Genomic DNA, 18432 nt, shown 5'->3' on the forward strand with positions numbered 1-18432 from the left:
GAGATAAATAAAGGTGTGCATAAATAAAACATGTCAAAACTTCAAGAGACTTACTATCAACCTCAAAATTTATGGAAAGGACAAAAGGCTGTTCAGAGCTTAAGAGGATTCGGTTTCAGGCCAAAGGAGATTAAGAAGTGGCTATCAAAACAAGCATTTTGGCAAGTACATTTACCCGCTCCAAAGCATGTTGAAAGACCACATTATGAAGTTACCACCCCTAATGATTTACATCAATTCGATTTATTGTACATGCCCGGTGACATACTGTATGGTAATAAATATAAGTACATTTTGTCGGGAATCGATGCTGCTTCCAGATACAAGGTAGCCCGACCTTTGAGGACTAAGAAAGCCAAAGAGGTTGCCGCTATGATTGAGGACATCTACAAGGCAGGACCATTAACTTATCCGAAAACTTTCCAATGTGATAACGGCTCAGAATTCAAGGCAGATGTATCAAAGCTGTTGGAGAAGCATAAGGTTGAAATTAAAAGAGCGACTACAAAATATAAGCATACACACACAGCTTTTGTTGAGGCGTTGAACAAGATACTTGCCGAAAATTTATTCAAAATACAAGATGCCCAAGAACTGAATGATTCGGAAAAGGTATCATCTACATGGGTTAAGCATCTGTATAAACTGATTGATAGGCTAAACGATACAAAGACGCAGATGATTGATATGAAGCCAAAAGATGCTATTATAATGAAAGAGGTGCCTTTGGTTAATCAAGAGAGCTATCCACCTGAAGTAGAATTACCTAAAGATGGCTTGTATAGATATCTACTACAACCTGGTGAAGAGCATGATGATGGGCGGAGACGGGCAACCGATAGAATATGGTCGAAAAACACATATAGATTGCGTGAGGTAATAGCGCAACCTGGTAACCGTGTAATGTACTATGTTCAAGACGGACCTGGACGGGCTTTTGTAAAAGAGGAATTGATGTTAATACCCGAAGATACAGAATTACCTCCTGATTATGTGCAAGGTTGGTGAAAAAGGGGGCGATATCTTTACCAGAAACAGGTAAAGATGATGCCGGGGATCGCGCGGGTCGGCAGATAGGGCCGCTATGGCTCAGTCTTGGGTGACGATCGCGCCACATAATGTCACAAACCGCCTTACATATTAATTTTTATCGTACCACACGAAATATGCGAGCGGTGTACATGCACACATCACTAACCTTGATTTACGGTCCTTCTGAGGCTTTGAACCTGGTCCATTAGACTTTTTTCAAACTGGTTGCGAGTTTCGCTCTCCATCTTTCTGTCGGTTTTCGTCATCTTGTCCAGAGCTTCGTAGTATATACCGCTTAGGGTTTGAAATTCAATGTGACTAATGTCGTCATTATTCAGAGCCCGCGAGACGGAGTTTTCAAACACGGCGATGGCGGACGTCGCAACATCATATAATTTCATGACCTTGTCAAGTTTGCTCCGATATCTTTTAATCAGGGCCATGACGGAGCCCTAACCGTCGCTTCGGGCATAGGTTCGGTGGTAACCGGTGCCACGCTCATCGGAATCCCCGCTTCCGTGGGATTGGGAGCCGTAGCACTGTCCGGAACCATTTTCACGGGCTCCGTCATGGCCCTGATTAAAAGATATCGGAGCAAACTTGACAAGGTCATGAAATTATATGATGTTGCGACGTCCGCCATCGCCGTGTTTGAAAACTCCGTCTCGCGGGCTCTGAATAATGACGACATTAGTCACATTGAATTTCAAACCCTAAGCGGTATATACTACGAAGCTCTGGACAAGATGACGAAAACCGACAGAAAGATGGAGAGCGAAACTCGCAACCAGTTTGAAAAAAGTCTAATGGACCAGGTTCAAAGCCTCAGAAGGACCGTAAATCAAGGTTAGTGATGTGTGCATGTACACCGCTCGCATATTTCGTGTGGTACGATAAAAATTAATATGTAAGGCGGTTTGTGACATTATGTGGCGCGATCGTCACCCAAGACTGAGCCATAGCGGCCCTATCTGCCGACCCGCGCGATCCCCGGCATCATCTTTACCTGTTTCTGGTAAAGATATCGCCCCCTTTTTCACCAACCTTGCACATAATCAGGAGGTAATTCTGTATCTTCGGGTATTAACATCAATTCCTCTTTTACAAAAGCCCGTCCAGGTCCGTCTTGAACATAGTACATTACACGGTTACCAGGTTGCGCTATTACCTCACGCAATCTATATGTGTTTTTCGACCATATTCTATCGGTTGCCCGTCTCCGCCCATCATCATGCTCTTCACCAGGTTGTAGTAGATATCTATACAAGCCATCTTTAGGTAATTCTACTTCAGGTGGATAGCTCTCTTGATTAACCAAAGGCACCTCTTTCATTATAATAGCATCTTTTGGCTTCATATCAATCATCTGCGTCTTTGTATCGTTTAGCCTATCAATCAGTTTATACAGATGCTTAACCCATGTAGATGATACCTTTTCCGAATCATTCAGTTCTTGGGCATCTTGTATTTTGAATAAATTTTCGGCAAGTATCTTGTTCAACGCCTCAACAAAAGCTGTGTGTGTATGCTTATATTTTGTAGTCGCTCTTTTAATTTCAACCTTATGCTTCTCCAACAGCTTTGATACATCTGCCTTGAATTCTGAGCCGTTATCACATTGGAAAGTTTTCGGATAAGTTAATGGTCCTGCCTTGTAGATGTCCTCAATCATAGCGGCAACCTCTTTGGCTTTCTTAGTCCTCAAAGGTCGGGCTACCTTGTATCTGGAAGCAGCATCGATTCCCGACAAAATGTACTTATATTTATTACCATACAGTATGTCACCGGGCATGTACAATAAATCGAATTGATGTAAATCATTAGGGGTGGTAACTTCATAATGTGGTCTTTCAACATGCTTTGGAGCGGGTAAATGTACTTGCCAAAATGCTTGTTTTGATAGCCACTTCTTAATCTCCTTTGGCCTGAAACCGAATCCTCTTAAGCTCTGAACAGCCTTTTGTCCTTTCCATAAATTTTGAGGTTGATAGTAAGTCTCTTGAAGTTTTGACATGTTTTATTTATGCACACCTTTATTTATCTCCTTTTTGTGTTATGATGTGGTACGATAAAAGTGCTTAAAGTTTTTCATATATTATATTAATATGTCAGACATGGATACCACACCAGATTATAAATTGATGAAACTGAGAGAGTTGCGAGAGGTTGCTAAATCCCGCGGAATTAAGTATATCGTGGGTATGAGAAAGGCTAAACTGGTTGAGGTGATTGAGAAGAATGATCTCGACCCATCCTACACCATCGATCTGGATACCAAGAAGGAATGGTATGGATACTGTTCAAGGTGGAGGTCGAAAAACAGGGAGGCATATCTAAAAGCTCAAAAACGTTATAACGACAAAAGATCCAAGTGATTGGGTATTTTTTTGTTACTCAGACGAGTAACAAATGTTGGTGGGTGGGTACCCATGGTGTACCGGTCACGACCCTCTAGGTGCCGGTGGGTGGGTACCCATGGTGTACCGGTCACGACCCTCTAGGTGCCGGTGGGTGGGTACCCATGGTGGAGCGATGTCAGTATCATAAACCGCGTTTTACCGCCATGGGGTCGGGTGGTTGTTACGCGAACGAAGCCCCTCACGATCCTCGAGGTGCTGGTGGGTGGGTACCCATGGTATATCGATGTATGTGTGTTTTAGCGTGATGGTTGTATTACAAACGATGACACTCATTACACTCCAACACGGCTTACGATTTATAAAAATGTGTTAAAGATTACAAAATCGTATATCACAAGCAAGCATGTCTTCAGGAATCGTTCTCGATTTGATACACAGTAGAGAATATATTGATGACTTTGATCTTTTCACGGTCCCTGATTTAAGAGCCAGAGCGAGGTACCTTGGCCTACGTGGATACTCGCGGCTCAGAAGGGCTGAGCTTATCGAATTATTATTATTATCAACAGTACCCGCAAGATATCCCGATATGACTTTGCCGCTCGTCATAGGGATGCTGGATCTCGAAGTGACCGAATTTTCTGGACCCGTGATGAGGCCAAATGTATCAGTGCCAAGACCGCTACCGGCACCTGGACCGATACCGGCGCAGCTTGAGGTTGATGATGATGAGGACGCCGATGACATTGATGAAGATGATAGATGTATCATTTGTCTTTCTAAACGAAAGACCGCAACCATTGTTCATGGTAGAGCGGGGCATTTTTGCTGCTGTCTATCATGTGCATATAAATTGGAGAATAGGAGGGATAAATGTCCCATATGTCGGGCACCAATAGATTTTGTCATTAGACAATATTGAACGCGAATTCCCGGCCTTTGTTACTCGGACGGGTAACAAAAATCCCGAGGTGTCGATGGGTGGGTACCCATGGTGGAGCGATGTCAGTATCATAAACCGCGTTTTACCACCATGGTGTCGGGTGGTTGTCTTGTGAACGAAGCCCCTCACGATCCTCCACCCCGGTTTACGATTTATAAAAATGGCTTAAAGATTACAAAATCGTATATCATAGCCAAGTAACAAATTTTATGAATCTTTTTTTAGTTTAACGATTATAAAAAACCATCTTAAAGGTTCATAAATCGTATATCATAACCAAGCATGACTTCGAGAAATACAGTTGTTGAATTAAGAGCTCTCGCTAGAGAACGCGGCCTACGTGGCTACTCAAGGCTCAGAAAGGCCGATCTGATCGAATTATTGACACCCACTACTGTGTCAGCACCCGTACCCATGCCAAGACCCACTAGACCCGTACCCATGCCGAGACCCACTAGACCCGTACCAGCGCCGAGACCCACCAGACCCGTACCAGCGCCGAGACCCACTAGACCCGTACCAGCGCCGAGACCCACCAGACCCGTACCAGCGCCGAGACCCACCAGACCCGTACCAGCGCCGAGACCGGTACCAGTACCCATACCGGCACCGAGACCGGGCACTAGCCAACAAGACATGGATTTGAAAAGCAAGTTGATCGAATGGAGAGACTGGTTAATAAATCATGTACCTAAGGCTATTAAGGAGAAAGCGAGCAAAGCTTTCAAAACCATGAAGGATAAGATCATGGGTTTGTATAAAAAGGGCAGTGGAGAGGAAGAGGAAGAGGAAGAGGTGGAGGAAGAGGAAGAGGTGGAAAACCCCTATACCCCCATTGAAGAAGCTTTTGTAGGTTCATACAAACGTTTCAAAATAAACTCGGATGGTGGGAAGAATGTCAGGGTCTTTCTCGAAAAGGTCGAGCACGTCGTAAATAGGTTGATGAGTGACGTGCTCGGGCAGAAGAAGTGGCTGAAGACTCAGGCGACCTTGTGGGTGAAGTGGGTAAGGGAGGACACCAGCTCGACCGATGCCCCGTGTGTACATGTCGATAAAGCTTTCAATAGCTATATGGAGATACTGCACGCCCACGATGACATTTCTGATGTTTTCGATCGTATGTGTAAAAAGATAATCGAGCAGATTGAAAACCCCGCGCTGCCAGCTAGCGGATTCACAATTGATAAAATCTTGCATATGCATGTGGACTTTCATAAGCTAAAATTAACTAGAGGTAGTTCTTACTTGCCGCTACCCAAGAATTTCAGTGGAAAGCGATCTGTGATTAACCCTCATAACGAGGATGATGATAAATGTTTCAGATGGGTTATTATCGCTGCTCTCAATCATGATAAGATCGATAATCACCCTGAACGAATCTCAATCCTTAAGAAGCATGATAAGTATAATTGGGATGGTCTAACTTTCCCAATGGCGCTAAACAAGATAGATTTGTTTGAGAGAAGGAACCCCGATGTCGCTGTGCATGTTTTGACAAAGGATGAGGGAGAAGGTATCTACATGTGTCGCAAGTCGAAGCATCTTGACCGTAAGGAGACGGTTATTTTGTTTTTGCTGTGTGAGGGTGATAAGAAGCACTACATTGCTGTTAAGAACTTGAGCGGTGTACTGAGCAAGGTTAACTCGAAGGATGGACATAGAGAGCATTATTGCTTGAATTGTCTCTCTGGTTTTCCAAGCGAACGGAAAAGGGATGAGCACTTTGAGTATTGCAAGAATAACGATGCCGCTAAGATTCAACTCCCTAAGGAGGGTAGCACCCTAACCTTCACCGATGGTAAGTTTCAGCTCAAAGCCCCATTCATCATGTATGCCGATTTCGAAGCTTTTACAAAAGAGTTGCCAGAAGATGAGAGAAAATGCGGATCATCCACCGAGAAAGTTGGTAAACATGTTCCCACCGGATTCTGTTGTTATAGTAAATATGCTCATGGTGAAGTGCCGGACCCTCTGAATCTTTACCGCGGTGAGGACTGTGTTCCGCGCTTTGTAGATCATGTAGTTTCTGAGGCGAAAAGGTTATACAACATGTTTCCTCAGAAAGCAATGGATCCACTGACGGATGAAGAGCGTGACGGTTTCAATAGAGCCATGGTGTGCCACATTTGCATGGAAGAATTTGATGACAAGGATGACATCAAGGTTAGGGATCACTGCCATTTCACCGGTAAGTTTCGTGGGGCTGCCCATCAGAAATGTAATCTGCGTTACAAGGTTCCTAATTATATTCCGGTTGTCTTCCACAATCTGAGTGGCTACGATGCGCATTTATTCATTAAGGAGCTTGCTAGGAAGTACGGAGAAGATGGTATGGGTGTAATCGCGGAGAATAAGGAGAAATATATCTCTTTCTCTACGGATGTTAAGGTTGGTGAATACACTAACAAAAATGGGGAGACTAAGGACAGAAAGATACAACTGAGATTCATAGACTCATTTAGATTTATGTCAAGCGGCCTAAGCTCCCTGGCTGACAACCTATCAGATGATCAATGCAAAAACCTTCGAAAATTCTTCAATGGTGACGAATTCAACATAATGAGAAGGAAGGGTGTATACCCATATGAGTATGTTAACTCATTCGATAGGTTTAATGAAACTGAGCTCCCGTCAAAGGATGATTTCTACAGCAAGCTGAACATGAATGGTATCAGCGATGCCGATTATGCGCATGCCCAGAAGGTGTGGAAGGACATGAAAGTTGAAAATATGGGCGTTTATCATGATATCTATCTCAAGACGGATGTTCTGCTTCTGAGTGATGTGTTTGAGACATTCAGAGAAACATGCTTGAGAAACTACGATCTAGACCCGGCTCACTTTTACACTGCTCCGGGATTAGCCTGGAGGGCGTGTTTGAAAAAGACCAAGGTTAGTCTAGATTTATTGTCGGATATGGAGATGGTCATGTTCATTGAGAGTGGTATTAGGGGTGGATTGTGTCAGGCTGTCCACCGCTACGCCAAGGCCAACAATAAGTATATGGGGGACGAGTACAACACATCGGATGGGAATTGCATGGATTTATTTGAGCAGCAGGAAATGGCTAAAACCGTGCCTTTTGTAAAAAGAAAATTGATTGAATTGAGGTACTGGTTGATGAAACATGTACCTAGGGTCATCAAGGTGAAAACTAGTAAAGCTTACAGAGCCGTGAAGGATAAGATCATGGGTTTTTATGAAAAGGTATGTTGGGGACCGTCTGTACCGAAAGAGGAAAAACAATATACCACCAAAGCCAACACATCTGAGAGTAAGGAGATGAATAGCTATCTCCAGTACCTAGATGCAAATAATTTGTACGGCTGGGCCATAATTCAGAAGATGCCGACCGGAGGGTTTGAGTGGGTTGATGACGTGGTTTCTGATTTTACACCCGAACTGATTTCACAATTAGCTGTGGAAAACGGTGAAAAGGGGTACATCCTTGAGGTTGATGTTAGCTATCCACGGGAGCTTCATGATTCTCATAACGACCTTCCTTTCATGCCCGAGAGGAAGATCATTAATGGCGTGGAGAAGCTGACACCGTGTCTTTCAGACAAGAAGAAATATATCACTCATATCCGTGCGCTTGATCAAGCGTTGAAGCATGGTCTTGTTCTTGAGAAGGTTCATAGGGTCTTGAGATTTGATCAGAGTGCGTGGTTGAAGTCGTACATAGATTTCAACACTGATTTGCGTACCAAATCAACTAATGACTTCGAAAAGGACTTTTTCAAGCTGATGAATAATTCGGTCTTTGGGAAGACAATGGAGAATCAGCGAAGGCAGAAGGATATACGTTTGACCACCAACCAAAAGAATTATGAGAAAATGGTGATGAAGCCCAACTTCAAGGGTAGCACGTGGTTCTCGGAAACACTGATGGGCATAGAGATGTCCAAGATCAAGATCAAAATGAATATGCCAATCTACCTGGGGCTGGCAATTCTCGACTTGTCCAAGATGGTTATGTATGAGTTCCACTATGATTACATGAGACCAAAATATGGTGTGGATGTAAAGCTTTGCTACATGGATACGGATTCATTCGTCTACCACATAAAAACCGACGACTTTTACAAAGATATCGCCGACGATATAGCTTTGAGATTTGACACATCTGGGTACGATGAGGAAGATGGTAGACCTCTACCATTAGGTTTGAATAAAAAGATCATTGGGCTGATGAAGGACGAGTTAGGTGGCAAGGTAATGACGGAGTTTGTCGCCCTAAGAGCGAAGACCTACGCTTACAAACAGCTATGTGGTAGGGAGGATAAGAGGTGCAAGGGGGTCAAGAAGTGTGTGGTAAGGAAGACCATAGGTTTCGATGATTATAAGAGATGTCTGTTCCAGGGTGAAAATGTTTACAGGGAACAGATGACCTTTCGATCGATTAAGCATGATGTCCATACCATAAAAACAAACAAACTCGCTCTCAATGCTGATGATGATAAGCGTATAATTATGGAAGATGGTATTACCACACTGGCTAGAGGACATTATAGACACACATAACACATAACACATAACACATAACACATAACACTATAAATTATAGGAGACGACAGATGAGGGTGGGTGGGGCCCAGGGGACGGGGATGAGGGCCAGGGGGACGCGGCCGGGAAGGGGGTTTTGGACAGATATTATAGAGCATGCCCGCTTATTTGACGTAAAGTGGTAAAGTGCACATGGATTTTATGGACTCTTCTATCGTTGATTTGACGGGGATGATCTATAAATTGACGTGGGATGGGAAACTGCTAAGGGGATCTGTCCTAACATTGGTATTTTCCTATCTCTGCACCGACGACACCTCGCTCCAAATATAATGTCGTGTTACCCACCACCTCCAAATACCATCTGGTTTTTGAATCGATATCCAGCCAACCTGAATTATATTAAAATTAAGACTTAACAGTTGATAAATGAATATATTGTAACAGTTCTAATGGACTTGACCGTCCTCAAGATATAGAACAAAATTATATATACCAACCTTACAATCACAGGTCCCAGACGGAATACCAGGCTTAAACATCAACACATCTTCTTCCTTGATATCGTCCCGCTTTGCAATACATTCTCTCAATTTTTCATTATATTGATTTCTATCGACTACTTGTGTACTTGGCGATCTCTTTCCAAAAGCCCACAATCCAGACATCGAATACATTTTCCCACTGGAGAAAAAAAAATATTGTATTCAAAATTTTAGCAAAAATATGCTTTTGTTATCAATTCACTCCCCCTTTCAATAACTGAAAAGAAGCATTTACGCAAGTACTTTCATTAGCAAACAAAGAAAATAGAATATAGTACTTTTTTATCTTGTAAGTAGATATATATTAGAACTTTCTAAATGTTGCTAGGTGGACGCACAATTCTGAACTATCTTCCAACGATTTAATTTCTCGTTTACTTCCTTTTCTCATGTTGCGCACAGACGAATTACATTGCACCACCTTCCGAGACGTGTTTTCTACTGTAAAGATGGATACAATCTCTGCAACACCATCCGCCGCAATAGAAAATCTCTTGACACCGACTTTTGCTTTCAAGGGAATTACTGGTTCTACACAGTAATACATACTTTCTTCGATACTCTAAACAGTATAACAGAAATCATGCAAACTAATCTTTCGAATGTTACGAATTTGAACAAAAAAAAATGTATGACTATTAACTGATATGAGGCTGAGAAAGATTCAAACGTAATCTTTCTTTGCTGTTAATATATTTTTTTTAGTGTGTTGAATGACGACTTTATTGAAAATTACCTCTTTACTTATGTGTGGTGGAAGAACATTGGACGTATTGAATTGTAATAACTCATTCAATAAACGGCAGTGACAGCATGTTGGAGCATTCTCCGTCTGGCAGGTTGAGAATATTTTACAGGTACAATGATCAGCCTGCTTAGTACCAAGCATTGATATTGAAACATGAACAAAGGAATACGCCTACAACAACAAACGATCGATATTTTACACTAAAGAAACTCAAAAAGGATTGTACACGGCTAGTAGTAACATGTGTAGCATTCTTTCTAAACATACCAGAAAATTTCCTGTTTCACTATCATAATCATTCATGATGACTGTTTGCTGAGCTGCCGTTTTTATTCTCCACTTACGAACACCTTTCGTGAAAATTTCACCACAAAAGAATCTGTAAATAGACTCCTTACGAGTTGAACGGAACACAGGAGTTGAATCATTGTTAATTATTTCCTCTGCCATATTTTCATCATCATTTACATCACCATCATCATCGTTGTCTTTTAGATTAACTGTATTACCAAAGGTAGCAAATATTTATAACTCCTACTCATACCTGTTTCTTAGAAGTCTGCTGTCTTACCTAACATCTTATATACATAACATTATACACTTTTCCTTTAACAGAAATATAAAACAAACACACATCGAAAAAAACAAAAACCTCTTTACTAATTTCCTTACCTATATTAATAGTACAAATTCAAGTTTTGTTGAAAAAGCAATTAAAGTACAGTAAATTTCTTACCTGCTACATGATCATGCTTTCTCTTATTTGTTCTTTTTTTTTCACTTGGCTATGATGGGATTTTATAGCTTTATATTGTATTTCAGAGAATTCAGAATGCAAGGTTGTGATAATACAATATACAATCAGTTGAGAATCCAATTTGTACTTCACAGCTTAAATTATCCTATTTCTAGGTGAACCAGGAAAACGTCGACAAGAATGGGAAAACTTTTGTTCCAATCTTACATCATTATTTTTTTCTAAGTACCAAGACCATTTATGATAGTTCGGTATTGACGATATCAACTAAAATTGTTGCTGTAGCGATAAAGTTGATGAAAAAGAAGAATTGAAGGCAGGATAATTATTTTTGGTGGATGAAGCCATGCGAAAATTCAACAGTTGCACTTCCAACTCCTCCCAGATAGTTGGAGAACTCATGAATATTCTGTGAAAAAAACATTATATTTGTGTAAGAACCTTGGTTCATGGTTCAGACAGTAATTTTCCACATATATAAAAAATACTGAGTTCAATGATTTTGCAATTAAAATAAAAACTATACAGTGAAGAAAATATACATACTTTTTACTATTGTTTGAACCTTTAAATTGTTGATTTTTATGCATAACAAACACAGCAGCTTTAACACATTGTATTGACTCCCCATTAACAGATGATACAATTCCACTAAACGATTTGGATAAATTCGTTTTATTCATCTTTGTGTGGCGTATGTATGCAATCTCCTGAGGATTTCTTTGAGATACTAAAGAGTGTTTTAAAATAGAACTTATAAAACTCAGTTATATATATAGTCAGTAACAATAAAAAATAAACAAATTCATTGTACAAATTCAAATATGATATTTAAACTATTAAAACTACATATAAAGAACTAACTTTTTCTTCGTGATGTAAATAATGACATATCATAATGTCTTTTTTGCTTCTACATCCACTTTGGTATAAACTGCATGTGGAAGTATAGGTGCACAACAGGATGAATTTATCTTTTCAAGTAAAACATTATTAAAAAAACCTTTAACGCTTCCAAATTCGAAATAACGAACCACTCTGTATTGTATATTTGACAAGGTAATGTCAATGAAACTAACATAAAAAGCACAACACAGTAAGTCAGATGCTGCCATAGCCAAAGTGGAATCTTCTGTATCTAAAATATTCTTCCTCTTCTTTAAAACATCAATTAACACAGTGCTGAAATCAACATCTAACATCATTGCCTCTTTACACATATTTATGTTGTGAAAACTTCTCTGAATGCTATGAATTTGAGTATCTAGTGAACACAATAGATATTACAAACTATTAAAAATACTCAAATTTGTGATAGAGAAACACAAAAGATTGATTCATTAAATTTCTATTTAAAATATTATGTACAAACCAGACTTTCATCAATATAATTTCACACACACCATTATATGCAACAACATATACATGCTCCTCTACAAGGCTAAATAAGCATATGCATGATAATTGGAAACTGATAAAATATACCATTTTCAGCTATAGGACATACATATACCAAATTTGCAGTACATCTTTCAACATTTCTCTGAATAGAAAAATGAAAGAAAAAAATCAAATATGTCATTTATAGATATTAAATATATGCTGAAACTACTTTAACAACACCCACCTGACTTATACTTGGACCACTATCTATACATGAATTTTGTGGCTGCAGAGGCATGGAAACTTCAACCTGAAATAATTGGATAAATCAAAATATTGGTATTCAAAGGTCGGCAGTAATAATCAATCTTATTTGAACTAAACATGTGTTGTTGAATTGTTGTTGTTGTATATAACAATTGTTGAAATTTCGTATTTTTTTCAGTACCTATGATAATTGGTCACATTACTCACATTTGCATGATGTTGATTGTTTGTGTTTAATGTTATTACTTCTTCAACATTAGCAACTGAAGACATATTTCTAACTTCTACAACATGAGCAACAGTAGTGAAATCATTTAATAACTTAGGCAAATGTTGTCCAACACACTGCACATTGTAAATGCTTGCCACATTCTTACCTAGACCACCCATCTTCTTTTCTGTATCTTCATCATCCGAAGCTGAGAGAAAAAATAAATATGTTTTGAGTCAAAACAACTTTAATGTTTCATTTGAAAGAAGTATTGTGATGTTCTTCATATAAGGATAAAGAAAAAAATATATATGAAATATAGCCTAGTATGATTAACTATAATTAAATCGATTGGAGTCACAAATAGCTTACTTAGGTCATGATTCCTGGACTCTTCTAACATGGACTCAACATGCTGTTCTATTTTTTCCAAATATATATAAACAAACTGAAGAAAAACAAATTAATAGGTATATATAACAATTCAGCCTTTCTAATATTAGCCCTCTGAACTAGTTGGGAGCTTTGACTTCAACAACACTCATGACGAACCAATGCAGAGGGCTGTAATGCAAATTTTACGTGCCCTTTTTACCATAAAAGAGAAAAAGAAATGTCAATCATATGTAAACTTTACCCTGAAAACTAAAAATATATAAGGAATAATACCATGGTACAAATTAATAAACCAGATTGTGTCTGTACAATATGTGTCATCATACTACCCGTGATGTGGTCTGTAGCTAGCGTTTTGTATATTGTGCCAAGGTTTGTGTATGTATAATTGTGAATATCTTTTGTAATTCAGTTGTGATAGCAAGTCAAATGTTTCCTTATTACAGCATGTTATTCTTGTAATTTACCCTCATTTGACAAGAGGTAGTGGCGTACATAAAACAAAAAAATTATTAATATCCATCAATAATATCAAGCACAAAACATTCTATAGGACCTGTATTTTGTTATAATAAAGATGCTTTGAACAGTCACATACAGTATCCTGTTTAGTAATGTTGTAAAAGCATAAAAATCAAAATCAAATTGTTACTTACGTATAATACATATGTAGCTAGCTAGCTTACTACATTACATGCTACTTATTTTCATTTTTTTGTGTGCTGGTTTTCTTTGTGAGTGTGTTCTGCCCGGATAATGAACATTGGCCTGATTAAGTACGGCAGCTTGCACCGGTTAAGAACAGGGCAGAAAATACATAATCAGGGCAACATAATCAGGACAGGCCGGCTTATTACTCAAAAAATATTATTTGGCACTTATAAAAGGGACATATAATTTTTTTTTTTTTTTTTGACATTTAATGAAAAATCAATATCTTATATTAAATAATTATAAACTTTACAAGTGACAAGAAAATAGCTAGCTAAACAGCAACACAAAGTTCTCCGTTTCTCAGACTGATATAGTACAGGCGATTGTGCGTAGTATGTACGTGAAAAGTACCGATACAATAAGAATCAAACAAAGAAATCATCTTTCAGAACTGAAATAAAGAAAAGCAGTCACAGCAAAGAACTTGGTCAAAAAGGCTATTTTTATAGCCACAAATATTTAAAAAGCACTATTATGCTCTAAGAGTGTGCACAACAAACTTTTGGTCTAAAAGTTGACTGGAAATCTATTCGCTAAAACTGACAATAATATAAGGTTACCTTACCTTTATATTTTAAAATATTTCTGCTGTTCCTCCCAAAATAATTGCATAAAAGGTAGAATATTTTGCTGATCAGTTTTAGAAAAAATTGATGTCAAATCTTCATCTAACTGTGGACTTTCACTACAGTTCTCTAAAGCAGATTTCATTTGCTCAATTTGGTGTTCAAGCTGTTTACATTTAAGTCGTTGCTTTTGTAATGTGAGTTTCACTCGTTTAGGTGATGTACATTTGATTGGGGCATTTAATTTAGCTGGGACTTCTAGCTTACTTTTCTTCATATTAATTTCACACTTTGCTCTTAAGTTCAATGCTTGACAACTTTTGCAACACTGCTTTTGCATATCAAGAAGGATTAGCACAATGCACGAATTACTGCGATGGTATTCAATTTGATGCAAGTTTGATTTTGATGAAGAAGGACAAAAACTAAAATAGTCAAATGTTTTTAAAATCACATGTTTCTGAAAGTAACTTGCTTTCACAGGGTCGTGTATTTGAATACCAGGACATAACTGTGACTTTCCTAACTCAAGAATAAATTTTGAAAATGTCATGTTAAAAAACGATCTATCATACTTCTTGTACACTTCACGATCTTCTTATAACATCCATCCGAAAACACGAACTGTAAATAACAATGAATCTTTAACAAAGATCTCAAATTTTGGCAAAACATATTCTTGTGTCTTTAAAGAAGGCATAAATTAAATTTTCAGCCACTGCTTCTACTTTCCAAATATCCCCAAGAGAAAGTTTTAAAACACGGTTTTTGAAGTCAGAAAAATCTTTATACGCGTTCGGAATTGTACTTGTCAAAACTTCAATCTGACGTCGGCATCCTTCTCTCTTTTGTATTGAAATAGATGAACGAGGTAGTGCTGGAGGTGAGGTGAAAGTGTTGTTTACAGGCAAATTTAAGGTTGATAACTCTCCTTCCCTAAGTCTTTTTCGATCAGAGTAAATTCACATCTGGTTAGTGGTGAAGTGTTGATCACAAATCCATAGCTTTTTATGATCTTTATCGTCGATTTTAACTTGTAGCACACTGTCAACAACACCATCTTTGGTTATGATGGTAATAAGTTATGTGGCCCATTTTTTGTTAAAATCATTGCTTTCCTTTGGTATTTTAAAAAAACTGATTCCAGTGTTTCTCCTGGAGGTTGAACAACCATGAATTGCACAATTTTCGCCAGGCATATCGCAAGAAAACAAGAGGAAAATCAGTAACAGAACGACTTAAACTAAGTACTTGCCGCCATTTTTAAATTCTGTGCAGGGTTAGGGGTATGGAACGAGTCAAAACCGCAATGAATAAGTGTAGAACAGTAAGCTATTGTTATTTTCCGCATCTTTTTTCGTATGCTTCAATTAACACCTGTAAACCAAGAAACGCTACTTTTGGGCTATTTTCAACGGATCAGCTATAAACTGCAGACCACCTCAAAAATGAGCTCTGGAGAAAGCGATGAGCAGATCACTGGAATACAAAAAAGCAACATGTGCAAGCTAAAAAAAGTTACACAAAAAGACATATGAGAAAAGTAAGATCCGATACCCTATGTGATGCCCGAGACCCGATACCCAGACACCGAGATCCGAGACCCTGATTTCGGCGATGTTTTATTTTAATGAAAATCCTAATTTTTTCTCATTATTTTCTTGTTTTTTCAACGTATCATGTCAGAGATGATATGTTGGTTTTTGATAAATGAATAATTAATGGTGTCCAGATTAAGCAATAATGCTAAAGTGCCTTTTCGATGGATCGAATGAAAGGAAAAAGCAAAGAGTAAAGGTTGTGTTTTTAGTGAATTTATAGTATATAATTATACTAGGCACACCTAATATTAAAAACTTAGTAGACCTTTCTAAAGAGAAGAACGCGGGCAAAAAGAAAACAAAAACAACTCAGAGACGAAAAGGGCCAGCTAACGTCAAGAAGGTTCCGATTACAAATTTAATCAATCCATCAGCTTCTGCACAAACGAAAACACCATCTACGCTACCGTTATTGCAGCCTAATATTGTTTCAACTACTTCACAGACACATATTTCATATTCAACGCAACCAATAGTATCATCTGCGCCTTCTATACAAACATTCTCAATACTACCATCAACGCAACCTATATCACCTTAAACAACAGTAAATAAAACCAGCACCACCTTGTCTTGTTTATTCTCAACTACACCCACAAAAATGTATCAACTTGCTATGGTTGTGGAGGAAAATTTTAACGAAGAAATATACATAACGAAGAAATATACCTATCAAAATGTGTTTTTATTATCACTCACGTTCAACAACAACAACAAAAAAATGATAATAAAGAAAAAATCAGAGTATCGTGTATCGGTAGCAGGGTATTGGGTCTCGGGTATCGGGTCTTGGGTATCGGGTATCGGTGTCAGGGTATCGGGTATCAGGTTTCGGGTATCACATAGGGTATCGGGTCTCACTTTTCTCATATGCAACAACTTTCGAAAATCTCTTTAAAGTAATGCTCTCCCCCACAATAGAAAGTGGTTTTAAGATCTCAGACAAGCTCTGATAGTGGTTCAGGAGAATCACAATCAATTTGTTTCGATCCTAACAGCAAAAATAGATGAAAACCGGATAAAAGAAACTGGATAAAGATAAAAACAAATTGGTTTATTCAGAAATCAGAGGCTGAGAAACACGCCAAAAAGTAGTTGGAACGTGAAAAGAAAAAGCAGATAATGCTGAAATTACGAAGACAGTTTGAATTAACCAGACTCTTGGGATAGTCGGAATAGCCATAAGAATAACATCGTAGCTGTTGGTTGCACCAAGTTAACGAAGACCATCCTATCTGGCGATGCAGACTATTTCAAAGCATATCTCAGAAATAAAAAGTTGATCTACTAACTAAAGAGTATAAAGCTTGTTTTGGATGTTTTAAAATTGTTAGCCACGTAGGCCACGTGGCTAAAAATTGCAAGACGAGTTCAAATGTCGGAAAGAAGAATGTGAATCAAACTAAACTGACGCAGACATATCAGGTACCCGCATCTACAGACCGCAAGCTGGAGATCGTGTAGATTGTTTCATTGGATGCGTCTAAGCGGCTTTCTATCCAGTGTCGATAACAGTTGTAGGATATCGATTTGGTCACATAGTGGGTGGTTGTCACCCAGCGAAAAAAGGAATTACCAAAAGAATCGAAAACGCACAAATCTGCCAAGTTTAAGAGCACCCAAACGAATTCTTTTTAATTAAGAGCTTAGAAATCCAGTGTACACCTAGATGTGGATCCTGCAAATGTAGAAACTGTCATCTGAGGGAAATATTGTGATCCCGAAGAGGGGAGAGATTACAGGGTGAATGACTTAAAATACGATAAAATTGAGAAAAGGTGGAAGGCAGCCTATCCGTGGCTAAGGGATCCCCGTGAACTTAGCTCGGTTGTGTTAGCAAGATTACAGTCAACCGAGAAACATGTACTGAAGAGCTTAGAAAATGATTAAACTTATAACCGACAAATACAAGACATGATTAAAAGAAGGGCTTCTCAAATGATCGGTACGGAAGAATTAAATCAATATCACGGACCAGTTCATTATATTTCCCACCATCCCGTCCTTAAACCGGATTCTAAAAGTACTCCGTGTAGAATTGTATTCAACAGCAGTGCCAACTTTCACGGGCATGTTCTCACTGACTATTACGCTAATGGTCCTGATGTTTTGAATACCTTGTGGAGGGTCTTGCTAAGATTCAAAGAAAATCGCAAAGCCCATCTTGGCGATATTTCGAAATTGTTTCATGCTATGAAAATATCAATTCGAGTGACATAACTGTTTTTATGGCGTGATCTTCAGACAGACAAGGAACAAAACACGTTTGCGATGACAGTCGTCAACTTTAGCAACAATGGCTACGATTCTCATACAAAAAACAACAGGAAAACAAGGGTAGATCTACCCCATTGTATGTAAAGCAATTATGGATAACAGTTACACGGATGAAATCACAGACGC

At 38.7% G+C, this 18432-nt stretch overlaps 3 protein-coding genes across 6 annotated transcripts; 1 reads left to right on the plus strand and 2 right to left on the minus strand.

Moving 5' to 3' along the window:
• Window positions 1–252: 252 nt before the first annotated feature.
• On the plus strand, window positions 253–2287 carry LOC130645051 (uncharacterized). Its single transcript, XM_057450901.1, has 2 exons — window positions 253–892; window positions 2152–2287. The coding sequence occupies exons 1-2, from the start codon at window positions 253–255 to the stop codon at window positions 2160–2162; spliced, it is 651 nt and encodes a 216-aa protein (XP_057306884.1). The 3' UTR covers window positions 2163–2287.
• On the minus strand, window positions 1151–2824 carry LOC130645050 (uncharacterized). Its single transcript, XM_057450900.1, has 2 exons — window positions 1583–2824; window positions 1151–1298 (listed from the first exon to the last, which is right to left on the minus strand). Exon 1 carries the CDS (start codon window positions 2822–2824, stop codon window positions 2069–2071), a length of 756 nt encoding a protein of 251 aa, XP_057306883.1. The 3' UTR covers window positions 1151–1298; window positions 1583–2068.
• A 4345-nt stretch (window positions 2825–7169) lies between these two features.
• On the minus strand, window positions 7170–13436 carry LOC130645052 (uncharacterized). Of its 4 annotated transcripts, XM_057450902.1 has the most exons (8): window positions 13125–13436; window positions 12919–12960; window positions 12749–12825; window positions 12519–12584; window positions 12377–12434; window positions 11756–12155; window positions 11438–11621; window positions 10873–11300 (listed from the first exon to the last, which is right to left on the minus strand). In XM_057450902.1, exons 1-6 carry the CDS (start codon window positions 13153–13155, stop codon window positions 11785–11787), a joined length of 645 nt encoding a protein of 214 aa, XP_057306885.1. In that variant the 5' UTR covers window positions 13156–13436; the 3' UTR covers window positions 10873–11300; window positions 11438–11621; window positions 11756–11784. The 4 variants fall into 4 exon arrangements, with proteins under 4 accessions (XP_057306887.1, XP_057306888.1, XP_057306886.1 ...); XM_057450904.1 differs by lacking the exons at window positions 11756–12155; window positions 12377–12434; window positions 12519–12584; ... (1 more) ...; window positions 12919–12960; window positions 13125–13436 and adding exons at window positions 7170–9525; window positions 9665–9948; window positions 10123–10305; window positions 10402–10634 and having other exon boundaries at window positions 10871–11300; XM_057450905.1 differs by lacking the exons at window positions 11756–12155; window positions 12377–12434; window positions 12519–12584; ... (1 more) ...; window positions 12919–12960; window positions 13125–13436 and adding exons at window positions 7170–9233; window positions 9342–9948; window positions 10123–10305; window positions 10402–10634 and having other exon boundaries at window positions 10871–11300.
• Window positions 13437–18432: the final 4996 nt, after the last annotated feature.

Source organism: Hydractinia symbiolongicarpus, chromosome 5 (genome assembly GCF_029227915.1).
Source record: "Hydractinia symbiolongicarpus strain clone_291-10 chromosome 5, HSymV2.1, whole genome shotgun sequence".
Taxonomy (NCBI): domain Eukaryota; kingdom Metazoa; phylum Cnidaria; class Hydrozoa; order Anthoathecata; family Hydractiniidae; genus Hydractinia; species Hydractinia symbiolongicarpus.